The following is an 11,844-nucleotide window of genomic DNA, read 5'->3' as shown; positions in this document are numbered from 1 at the left end:
ATATAACTTTGGATTAATTGCAAATAAATTTATGAATTTTAGCGTGATTTGCAAGTAAAATATGAATTTAAAAATTTGGCACAATCAATTAAAAATTGAAATGTCGAAAAAAAGATAATGGAGCTGCCAGAAAAATATATATTATGGTTCTATATCAATGTTTAAAGTTCATATTTTATTTAAAAATCACGCTATAAAGAGTCAGTCAAAATATATGAACATTCCGAAAAAAATGAAAGAAAAGTTTAGTGACAAGAAATTGACCCGACATAGTGGCATGTTTTTGGGAAGTGTTTAAATCACACTATTTGGAACGAAAAATGTGCAAAATTCATGGTAATTTTGTTTGTGTGATACCTATTTAGATGTCATAAATCTTGTGATTGTAAGATTGAAATTAAAGAACTTTGGTGGAAAATAGGTAAAATTTGCCGGGACTATATATAGATGAAATGAAATCATGAGAATTAACCTAATAGTCATAAGAAATGTATAGAATGGATAAGAAGGGCAATATATAGACAGAAAACACAAGAGAAGCAAGTTGGTATTTAAAGGGCTGGGAATGGGGTAAGGCTGTCTATGTTGAGTTGTATGGAAGTGACTTGTTTTATATGAGAAATTGCATTACCTAATCGAAGCTGTTCACCGTCTAGTCTACTCACTGTCTCTGTCCCGACAATCATATTACTCACTCATAGTAACACTAAATGAAGCAACAAATTCATATGAGACCATACATTCTTACTAATACTTTTTCACTTAGTATTAATGAAAGAGTATTCAACAAGCGCCTGTAGCTCAGTGGATAGAGCGTCTGTTTCCTAAGCAGAAGGTCGAAGGTTCGACCCCTTCCTGGCGCGTTTTTTGTTTTCTGATTCTTTTTCTCTAAACAAGCCTAATAACTCCTTAATTTGTCAATTACTTTCAACTGTAACGTTTACTATCAACATCTTATAAAATAAAAATAAAAATTTGGATATAAAATTATATTTTTCATAATTAAACCTTAAAAAAGAAAAAATAATTTTGTGCTTGAGCTCTAAATGTCATCCATGCTAACAATGTATTTCAAACAATTACATTTTTAAATTTCATTACTGATCAAATTCTAGTGACAATTCTAAAAAAAAAATTACTTGTGTATATCTCTTAAACAAATTAAACTCAAAATTCGATCAAAAACGAAAAATAAATCATGAGATTTTACAATTCATGGGACGAGCTCATGCAAATCTAATATGATATTTTCAAAAATTTAGTCAATTAAATTTCAAAATAAAGTCATTTACATACAATTCTATATTTTTACAGCAGAAAAAGAGCATTTATAAAGATATTAAATATTATAAAACTGACTAAGATATTATAAAAGTAAATATATTAGAAATGATATAAATTACTTAATTAAAGATATTTTCAATAACGTTTTTTTTATCCGGCTTGTAAAACAAAGATTTGATGTAATTAATTCTTATTTTAGAGAGTGCGGATTAAATTGTCAAAATATGTTAAATATGAGTTTATGAGACTGATTCATAGGTTTACGGATCGAAATAACCTTTTTCTCAATCAAAAACAGACCCACATAAATCCTCAATTCCGACTTTAACCTTTTAAATTTTTCGAACTCCCAAAACTAACCCCAAAAAGAAAACGAAAAAAATGTCACTCCTCGGCGACGACGGCCGCGGCTTCGAACTGGCACGGCGGCTAGAGTTGCTCGGCATATGGCGGACATGGCTCGGCGACACTCTATACCCTAATTTTGTTCATTTTCTGGCTTCTCCTTCCTCATGGGACTCCTTCATGCGAACTGATCTCTCCAAATCCAAAGCTCAGATTCAGCTCCAGCTCCGTGCTCGAGCTCTCCTGTTTGACAAAGCTAGCGCCTCTCTTTTTCACTCTTCCAATTTTATCCCTCCCTTCTCTTCCTCTTCACTCGCGGTTTCTAAGCTAAATCCTAACTGTGAGTGTTTTTTAATCTGTTTCTGTTTATTAGTAATTGTTATGGCTGCTGAAATTAATTTTTTAATTGTTTATCTGTTTTTAGATTTGCAGTTACATGGTGATGACGTGTACTTCTCGTTTGAAGACGGTGATCAACGCCAAAATGCTGTTATTTCTAAGGTTTTTTCTTGATTAACTGATAGATTATATTTTTAGTTATATGTGCAGTTTAATTTCAATTTGAAAAGTGCAGTTATCATACGTTCGAATTGAAGTCTATTTAGTCAATTTTCATGTTAACTTGGTTCTAATCGATTCAAATATTGAAAAACAATTACTTAATTACTCACGGACACGGGAAACGGGATACTTGGACACGGATACCGCGAAACAATGTTATTTTAAAGTTTCCTATATAAAAGATGAACGAAATGTCAAGTGTCCGAAATGTTTCCGAAATGGGACACGTTGATTGAATGAATTGTCCGTGCTACCTTTACTCTATTTCTTATAAATTCAAGGTGTGCTTTTGCACACTGTCTCTTGTTTCTGCAATTTCTGATTGAATTACAATATAAACTGTGCTTTGCAGAGTCTTTCTAAGTCTTCTTTTAGCATTGGGTCTAGATACAAGGAGCCAGAAATGGATAGCATAGCTCAGAGATTTAGGAATGATGAGTTGCCTGAATCATGGTATAATCAGTTTATGGAGAAGTATAAAGTTAATAGACCGTACAAATTGTCATTCGCGGATAGAGACTCAGACAGACGTTCACCTGAGGAAATGTCTACTTATCTTAGACTTGTTGATAGGCATAAGCGGAGGCGTGTTTCATTTGTGCCAAGTATGCATCCAAGTTCAGTTTTAGATGGTTCCAGTTCTGCTGATGATGATATACCTTTTTTCCCCGAAATGATGTTTATGTCTAATTGTGTACCTGATAGCGGACTGCCACGTATAATCAGAGTGCAAGAGAATAAGAAAATTGAGTTTCATGGAGTTCTTGATTCGTTACCTCAAACTAGGAGTTCTGTTGTGATAGAGAGACTTGGTATTAGTGTGGAACAGGGAGGACGCACGAAACATGGTTCTGAAGGAAATAGGAAACTTCTTGGTCAAGAGCAAGCATTACAGATCTCCCAAAAGGTAGTGGCACGCATGTTAGCACGGACGGGTTTTGACAGTGCGACGGAAGTTCCAGTTGAAGTCTTATCTCAAGCACTCAGGTGTCACATCTCTAAACTAGGACGTATCTTAAAAGTTCTTGCCGATAGTTACAGGAAACAATGTTCAGCGACTGACCTACTCAAGATGTTTCTTCAAACAACTGGATTTAAGTGAGTGTCAAATCCCTCTTTCCTATTACCTTTTTAAGTTCCCAAGCTTCCAACAAATTTATTTGAACATATGCAATATGTACAGTCTCTTGTATGCTATAATGTTAGGAAACACAATGAATTAAGTGCCAAAACTGCGAACTACTTTATTGTCTTAGAATGCATTCTCATAATGCTTTCCTTTGGCATGTTCTTCTCCGTTTAGATTTCGATGATGTCACTGGCATCTACCTTTGCATATGTATACGGTGCTATTTAGCAACTAATGGCCAACATATAAAATGCGTTAGTCCTAAGCGCCAAGGAAACTCGAGCTGGCCTCATCTGTTAACCCTTTGATTGAGTGGCTTGAAGCCCAATAAATCATATGGCGGGAAGACAAATGCAACTAGGGTTGATGTGGTGATTTCACCACCGCATGATCTGCTTATGCAACATAGAATTATTGAATTGAAAATTAATGTGTCTAATCAAAATCACCTTGCAATCTGAATTTACTTGTTTTTGTCTTTGCAATCTAATGTGAATAATGCAACTAAAAATGGCTATTTGTTGCGAAACTAATCTGTTGGCAACTTCTGATGTTGAGTTGATCCTTTTGCTGGTGTAGCATGTCTATATTTTTCATTATTATTAATTGGCTAATAATTGATAATGTTGGTTTATCTGTTATATTTATCTTCTCATTTTCCTACTAGTAATCTTGGAAGCTTGATGGAGCTTGTTAAGGATGGCACTAGGAGTGTTCAACTTACTCAGCAACAAATGCATGGATTCCAGTCACAATTGCAGACTCAGAACCAGAGCACCCTCCGGCTACCCCAGCAAGTATGTTAGCTGAAATGGTTTCTTTATAGTAAACCCCCCTATACCTCTTCGATAGTCCATTTTAAATATGTTTTGTCATGGTCTAAGATATTTGGTACAATCTTCATTTGTTTTTACTTTTATGGATTAGCTGGTATCCTATAGGTTATATTACCCTTTTATTAATCCATTATTCTGATAGTTTTACCAAGATATGTATTACAGTATTAAGATTTTAAGGTTATGAAATTGTCTCAAAATCATGCTGTAATCATGGGTGAGGTTGTTTGCGTGACTGTAGGACAGGATGCCTCTGTTAACTACATAATCCTTTGATGAATGGATTATGATTTATGAATGATTTTCCTTTTGATCAATATATGAAAATTTCCTTATTTAAATTATTATGATTTGTGGTGAAAGCTACAGATCCCAAGACAAATGCATCCACAGATGCAGCAGCAGATGGTTCATCCCCAAAATTTGACTTTTCAGCAGCAGCAGCAATTAGAGAGAATGCATAGGCGTCAGCAGTCCACTCCTCGGCCTGCAATGGATATGGACAAGGACAGACCACTGGTACAAGTGAAACTTGAAAATCCATCGGAATTGCCAATGGATGGCAATGCCTACAATGGCATCCACTCCAGACATCCGCAGATGCAGCAGTTTCGGCAACAACAACTTGCTGCAATGTCAAATGTCCAAGCTCAATCTAGCAATCAGTTCAGGCAGTTGACATCTATGCAAATTCCTCAAATGCATTCACCGTAAGAAAAGAATTTTGGATAATATGGAAATATACCAGCCTAAATAGGAGTATTCGCTGAATTCTATCCTGTGATGTCTTTGTGTGTAGGAATATGGGCGTTGTTAGGGCTCAACCAGTGAAGGTGGAAGGTTTTCAGGAACTGATGGGCGGAGATGCTTCTTTAAAACACGACTCTGAGGAAAATAAGCTAACCTCCGCAACTGGTAAATAACTCGCTAACTTTTCTAACATATCAAGCAAATTGCTTCAGCATCTTATTGCTGTCGAAAGATATGCTTAATTTGTGTATATGCTAATTTAGACTCCACAGTTCAATAGTTTCAACTTTCAAGAACAGAAAAGGATTGCTTTGTGCCAATTATAGTTAGTGTCCATACTTCAGTTGATCCATGTTTTACTTCTCTTGATATATTGTAAAATTATGCTCTGGAGACACAATATAAGGAAAAATCAGAGTTAAAGTTTTATGCGGTTATTAAACTCTAGTTCTTCTATAGAAATGGTTATCATCGTTTCATTTATTATATTTTTGTAAATAAACTTTTATTTTTTACATCAACCGTAGGTTACTGGAGCAATTTAGGCCAAAAATATTTATGTGGCAATGAACACATTGACTAACCACATAAATTTCTATTGTCACAAGCAATTTTTGACTTGAATTGCTATACTAATGTTCTGTTCTGTTGTAAAAATGAAAGTTTAGCCACCAAAATATAACAAATGAAACGATGGTAATTGTTCTGTAAAACGTTTGTAATTCAGTAACCAAAATTTTTTTTAACTCAAAAAGTTGCACTAATCCTTATGAATTTTGCTTAATACGCTATTTGAGTATTTTGTTTAGTAGCATTTTGACTTATAAAATTGTATTAAATAATTATTTTTGTAATGTGCTAGTTATTTTGCCAAATAGTATGAGGGATTAATTTCTTTTATTGTTACTCCTTGAAACTGCAACATCACTTATGTTTATTGTTCCAAATTGCAAATTGCAATAAAACTGCAGTTAAACTTCATAGTTATTATTACAAGATACGTTTTTATGTTGATATAAAAGAGCAGTTAAATAATAATAATAGCAATTTATATAGTCATATATATATAGTCATAGTCACTGAGCTTTAAATAGTCACATATATATATATATATATATATATATATATATATATATATATATATATATATATGACTATTTTCATTCATCTCGTTCTCACACTTGTCATAATTGTTCCTTCAAGTTGCTTTCTCTGAAATAATTATAGAAAGATGGAGTCAAAGGGTGTCCGGTGCAAGGTAACCGTTATGATTGCAAGCTTCATATAGCCATGTTTCCATGGCTAGCTTTTGGTCATTTGACTCCATTTTTGGAGCTCTCCAAGCAAATTACTCAAAAGGGTCACAAAATCTCTTTCATTTCCACTTCTAAAAACATTGATCGCCTACCGAAACTCCCTCCTCATTTAGCTTCTTCAATAACTTTCGTTAAACTTCCGCTGCCGTATGTCGACAACCTTCCTAAAAATGCAGAAGCAACAAGCGATTTAACTCCACATGATGTCTGCTACCTTAAAAAATCCTATGATTGTCTCCGAGAACCCTTATCGGAATTCCTTGAGTCTTCCCTTCCTGACTTTATCCTTTTTGATTTTGTGTCCTATTGGGTACCTGATATCGCTCGTAAACTCCAAATCCTCAGTGTTTACTTCAGTATATTTTTGGCATCAACTCTGTGTTATTTGAGTTCAGGCAATTCTAGAGACCATCACAAACATGTTGAAGATTACATTGTAGCTCCCAATTGGGTTCCATTTCCTTCAAAAGTAGCACATCGCCTTTTTGAAGTTTTACGGGTATTCAATGGAACGAAAATAACTGTTGATGAATTCACCATTCCTGAATATAATAAGCGTTTCCAAGATTCAATGAATAATTGTGATCTAATAGCCGTGAGAACATGCCAAGTGTTTGAACCAGAATGGCTTAAACTTGCTGAGCATTTGCCTAATTTTCCCTTAACTAAAATCTGCAATTTCTAAAATATAATCTTGATTTTGTTTGTGATGATTAAATTCAAAATACGGCACTAAAAATCTGATAGGTGCTCTTGAGCCCTGATGAAGCAAGGTAGCCGATTCTTCCTCTTTGGAGCGTTCCAAATTATGTTTCCCACTGAAGGAGATTATTCGAATCTCTACTAGTAACATCAATAAATTGGCATGAAAATCGTGAAGCTCACTATTATCAATTTACCTAGATGAGTTCAAATCCAAATTAAATTTCAAAATTTTAAAATGACTGTAGTATTAATTGAGTTGTCCTCAATATATTTTTTAGTCAAACTAAATTTATTTATCTACAACTTTAACCTATTTTATTAGTATTGTCAAATTAATATGTTCATACATAGTTTATAATTGACATATTATAATATTGTATGTATCAAATAACAAAAGTTTTGCACATGTGGACATATAATTTTGTTTGAAAAAAGTGATCGACTCAATTGAAGTATCAAAATCATGACAGGATTAGCAAATGAGCTATACTTGTTATAATTGTTGGTGGATATATATATTTTGTCCTATTTAGATAAACCCATGCATTCTTTTATTTTAATTATCATTGATATTTTTGAATTCACAAAGAATTTATTCTGAAGGATAAAGTAAAAATGACATAAACCGAATCAAACACTCTATAAATGCATGTACATATCGGTTATCCATTGAACCGAACCATTTCCCCCCCTTCATTTTGGTTCAGTTTTTTAGAATTTTCAAAACCAATTGGTTTAGGTCTGTACATCAAATCGAACGATACATACCTCTATATAAATACATACATACATTAAAATGCTTAGTATCACAAATTGTTATGTTACCTTGAATTTAGTTAAGCCCATTAGACTAGCCCAAGTCCACTATTTCAACTTGGAGAGCAAGGATCAATCTTGTCCATTCAAATTGACTTGGAGAGCAAGTTATAATCCTAGCCATATACTACTACTTGGTGACCAAGTTTAGTTTGCTATATGTACACTAGCAAATTGGTGGAGTAAGACATGGAGAAAAATAAATAGCAATAACATTTGGGAAACACTTGAGTGAGGTCTTTTTTTTTTAGGTATTAGTAAAATACTCTTTTAGTCCCTAGAGTTATTTTACTAGTACATTTAGAGAGTTACACTATTCTAGTGTTATTTGGGGTATGGGTTTTGAGTGATATTCTCCATTTGTACTCCTATTCTCATATAGTGGATTTTACTTCTCTTTCGCCCGTGGAGTAGGCTTACGCCGAACCACGTAAATCATTTGTGTATATTTTATTTCTCTAGTTTGTCGTTTATATTCCCGAATAAATATTCTTCCGCATCAATAATCCTAACAAACTAGTATCAGAGCTGTTATTATATTTCTTCGGGGATTACTATGACGTCGACAAAATTTGATATTGAGAAATATGATCGCAGTATGAGTTTTGCCCTATGGCAAGTTAAGATGCGTGCGCTCTTGACACAAAATGGCTTGCAGAAAGCACTTCATGGAAAGGATAAGTTACCAGCCACTATGACAGAAGAACAAAAGCAGGAGTTAGATGAAAAAGCTCTAGCTGCCATTCAGTTATGCTTGTCAAATGAGGTTTTGCGAGAAGTCATACATGAGCAGACTTCAGCAGATTTGTGGGAAAAGCTTGAATCGCTTTTCATGACAAAGAACCTCACCAGCAAGCTTGTTGTGAAGCATCGTATGCATATGCTCAATATGGCAGAAGGTACATCTCTAAAATCTCATCTTGATGATTTCACATCCATCTTGATGGATTTGGAAAATTTAGAGATTAAGTATGAAGAAGAGGATCAAGCCCTTATGTTGCTTCGTTCGTTACCTCCATCCTATAAGCATTTTCGTGACACTTTAATTTTCAGCAAGCAGACGCTGACTGTTGAAGAGGTAAAATCGTCACTGTTTTCAAAAGAACTTATGGATAATGAGCTTATTGGTAGCAGCAGAGATAGTCCTGCCGATGGACTTATCGTTCGAGGAAGATCCTACAATAGAGAGTCTACCAGCAGTAGTCATGCAAGGTCTAGATCCAAATCTAGACATAGAAATCTGACTTGTAATTACTGCAAGAAGAAAGGGCACATTAAAGTTGATTGCTTTAAGTTGAAAAATAAGCAAAAGGATCATAAAACTCCGGAGAAACCCGCTGAAGCCAACATAGTCGAAGATGAGGTTCAATGTGATGTTTTCACAGTCACTGACAACAAAGCTATGTCCATGAAAGGGTGGATTTTAGATTCTGGTTGTTCATTTCATATTTGTCTTAACAAAGATTGCTTCTCCACTTATGAACCGGTTAATAGTGGAGTTGTCTTGATGGGAAATGATCAACCGTGCAACGTTGTTGGTATTGGTTCAGTCAAAATAAGGATGTACGACGGTGTAGTTAGAACTTTGACTGAAGTGCGACATGTTCCTGATATGTCAAAGAACCTTATTTCTTTATCCACTTTAGATCTTGGTGGTTGTAAGTTCGTTGGCGGTGATGGCATTTTGAAGGTTGTGAAAGGTGCCTTAGTAGTGATGAAAGCTCGTCAAATTGGTAGATTGTACGTGTTGCAAGGATCTACTGTTACTGGCACAGCTGCTGTATCATCCTCCATGTCAGATTCAGATGTCACCAGATTATGGCACATGAGGCTGGGACATATGAGTGAGAAAGGTTTGACAATGCTGAGCAAGAGAGGACTTCTTTCTGGTCAAAGTACATCCAAGTTAGAGTTTTGTGAACAATGTCTCTTTGGAAAGCAAAAGAGAATCAGTTTCAGCTCAGGGGTTCATAGAACTAAAGGTACTCTTGATTACATCCATTCAGATCTTTGGGGACCAGCACGAGTTCTTTCTAAAGGTGGTGCTCGATACCTGCTAACCTTTATTGACGACTACTCCAGGAAGGTATGGGTTTACTTTCTAAAGCATAAAAGTGATGTGTTTGTCACTTTCAAGCAGTGGAAGGCTTTAGTGGAAAAACAAACTGAAAAGAACATTAAACGCCTTCGCACTGATAATGGCTTGGAGTTTTGTGATGGCGATTTCAATAAATTTTGTAAAGATGAAGGCATTGTTAGACACCTTACAGTTAGAGGCACTCCACAACAGAATGGCGTGGCCGAGAGGATGAATAGAACCTTGATGGAAAAGGTTCGTTGCATGCTATCCAATTCTGGACTATCAAATGATTTTTGGGCCGAAGCAGCTTCTACAGCGTGCTACTTGGTAAATCGTTCTCCCAATGCTTCAATTAACTGTAAAACTCCAGAAGAAGTATGGTCTGGTCACCCGGCTGATTATTCAGAGTTGAGGATATTTGGATGTCCTGTCTATGTTCATGTCAATGAAGGCAAGTTGGAGCCTAGATCTAAAAAGGGTATATTCATTGGCTACCCTTATGGTGTAAAAGGATACAAGGTCTGGTTATCTGATCCAAAGTCTCCTAAGTCTATAATCAGCAGGGATGTTGTGTTTAATGAATCATTTATGCTTCACCCGAAAAAGGAGTCTTCTAATCCTTCTACGGGTGCAGAAAACACAAGCAGGCGAGTGGAAGTTGAAGTGGAGAATACAAATGCTCCGCAAAATGATCCACAACCAGATCCAGTTGAAGTTCCTATTTCAGATGAGGCAAACGAGTCACCAGAAGTGGAAGACTATTCAATTGCCAAAAATAGGGGCATGAGAACGAGAACTCAATCAGTGCGGCTTAATGATTATGTTACTTATGCACTAGCAACAGCAGAAGAAACAGATGGATTTGGTGATCCATCAACTTATTCAGAAGCCATTATATGTCCAGATTCTGCCAAATGGATAGTTGCTATGCAGGAAGAGGTGGAGTCTCTTCATAAGAATAAAACTTGGACTTTGGTCAAGCCGCCTAAAGATAAGAAAATTGTTGGCTGCAAATGGGTCTTCAAAAGGAAAGATGGCATCTCAGGTGTTGAAAATGCTAAGTACAAAGCACGATTGGTTGCAAAGGGCTATAGTCAGGTACATGGAGTTGATTTCAATGATGTTTTTTCACCTGTTGTTAAACATAGCTCTATTCGTGTTTTGCTTGCTTTGGTTGCTATGCATAATCTAGAGCTCGAGCAATTAGATGTTAAAACTGCTTTCCTACATGGTGAACTCGAGGAAATAATTTATATGCAACAACCTGATGGTTTTGAAATTGAAGGCAAGGAAGACCATGTTTGTTTGTTGAGGAAATCCTTATATGGTTTGAAGCAGTCTCCTCGACAATGGTATAAGCGGTTTGATTCCTTTATGGTGAACCACAACTATTTCAGGAGCCAATACGATAGTTGTGTGTACTTCAAAAGGTGTGCAGATGGCTCATTTGTATACTTATTGCTCTATGTTGATGATATGCTTATTGCAGCTAAAGATATGCGTGAGATCAACAAATTGAAATTAGAGCTAAGTGGTGAATTCGAGATGAAAGATTTGGGAGCGGCTAAAAAGATTTTAGGCATGGAGATCCAGAGAAACAGAACTACAGGGAAACTCTATTTGACTCAAAAGAGTTTTGTTGAGAGAGTTTTGGAGCGTTTTGGGATGAAAAATGCTAAGCCTGTAAGTACTCCACTTGCTGCTCATTTTAGACTTTCTGCTGAAATGTCACCACAGTCGAAGGAAGATATTGAGTATATGTCACATGTTCCTTACTCAAGTGCTGTTGGCAGTCTCATGTATGCTATGGTGTGTACTCGTCCTGATATTGCTCATGCAGTTAGTGTTGTTAGTCGATATATGTCGAATCCTGGTAAAGAACACTGGCATGCAGTAAAATGGATTTTGAGATATTTGCGAGGCACTGCCAATTTTAATTTGGAATTTGGAAGAAGCAAAGATCCTGTTGTCGGTTATGTTGATTCGGATTATGCTGGTGATCTTGATAGAAGAAGATCAATT

The 11,844-nt window shown here is 35.6% G+C and overlaps 2 protein-coding genes and 1 non-coding gene across 4 annotated transcripts; all 3 read left to right on the top strand.

Annotated features, from left to right (window-relative positions):
• The first annotated feature begins 790 nt into the window (after window positions 1–790).
• TRNAR-CCU (transfer RNA arginine (anticodon CCU)) lies at window positions 791–863 on the top strand. Its single transcript has one exon. It is a non-coding gene; the product is annotated as a tRNA-Arg (tRNA).
• Window positions 864–1,613: 750 nt separating this feature from the next.
• Window positions 1,614–5,347, top strand: LOC126655452 (uncharacterized). 2 transcript variants are annotated; one of them, XM_050349649.2, is made up of 6 exons: window positions 1,614–1,969; window positions 2,054–2,130; window positions 2,543–3,288; window positions 3,987–4,116; window positions 4,525–4,865; window positions 4,955–5,347. In XM_050349649.2, the coding sequence occupies exons 1-6, from the start codon at window positions 1,666–1,668 to the stop codon at window positions 5,076–5,078; spliced, it is 1,722 nt and encodes a 573-aa protein (XP_050205606.1). In that variant the 5' UTR covers window positions 1,614–1,665; the 3' UTR covers window positions 5,079–5,347. The 2 variants fall into 2 exon arrangements, with proteins under 2 accessions (XP_050205606.1, XP_050205605.1); XM_050349648.2 differs by having other exon boundaries at window positions 4,519–4,865.
• Window positions 5,348–6,195: 848 nt separating this feature from the next.
• LOC126656711 (putative UDP-rhamnose:rhamnosyltransferase 1) lies at window positions 6,196–6,906 on the top strand. The gene has a single exon (XM_050351318.1). It carries the CDS (start codon window positions 6,196–6,198, stop codon window positions 6,904–6,906), a length of 711 nt encoding a protein of 236 aa, XP_050207275.1.
• The last annotated feature ends 4,938 nt before the right edge of the window (window positions 6,907–11,844 follow it).

Source organism: Mercurialis annua, linkage group LG7 (genome assembly GCF_937616625.2).
Source record: "Mercurialis annua linkage group LG7, ddMerAnnu1.2, whole genome shotgun sequence".
In the NCBI taxonomy this organism is placed as follows: Eukaryota; Viridiplantae; Streptophyta; class Magnoliopsida; order Malpighiales; family Euphorbiaceae; genus Mercurialis; species Mercurialis annua.
Note: the sequence above shows the minus strand (reverse complement) of the source record. Positions and strands in the feature narration are given on the sequence as shown.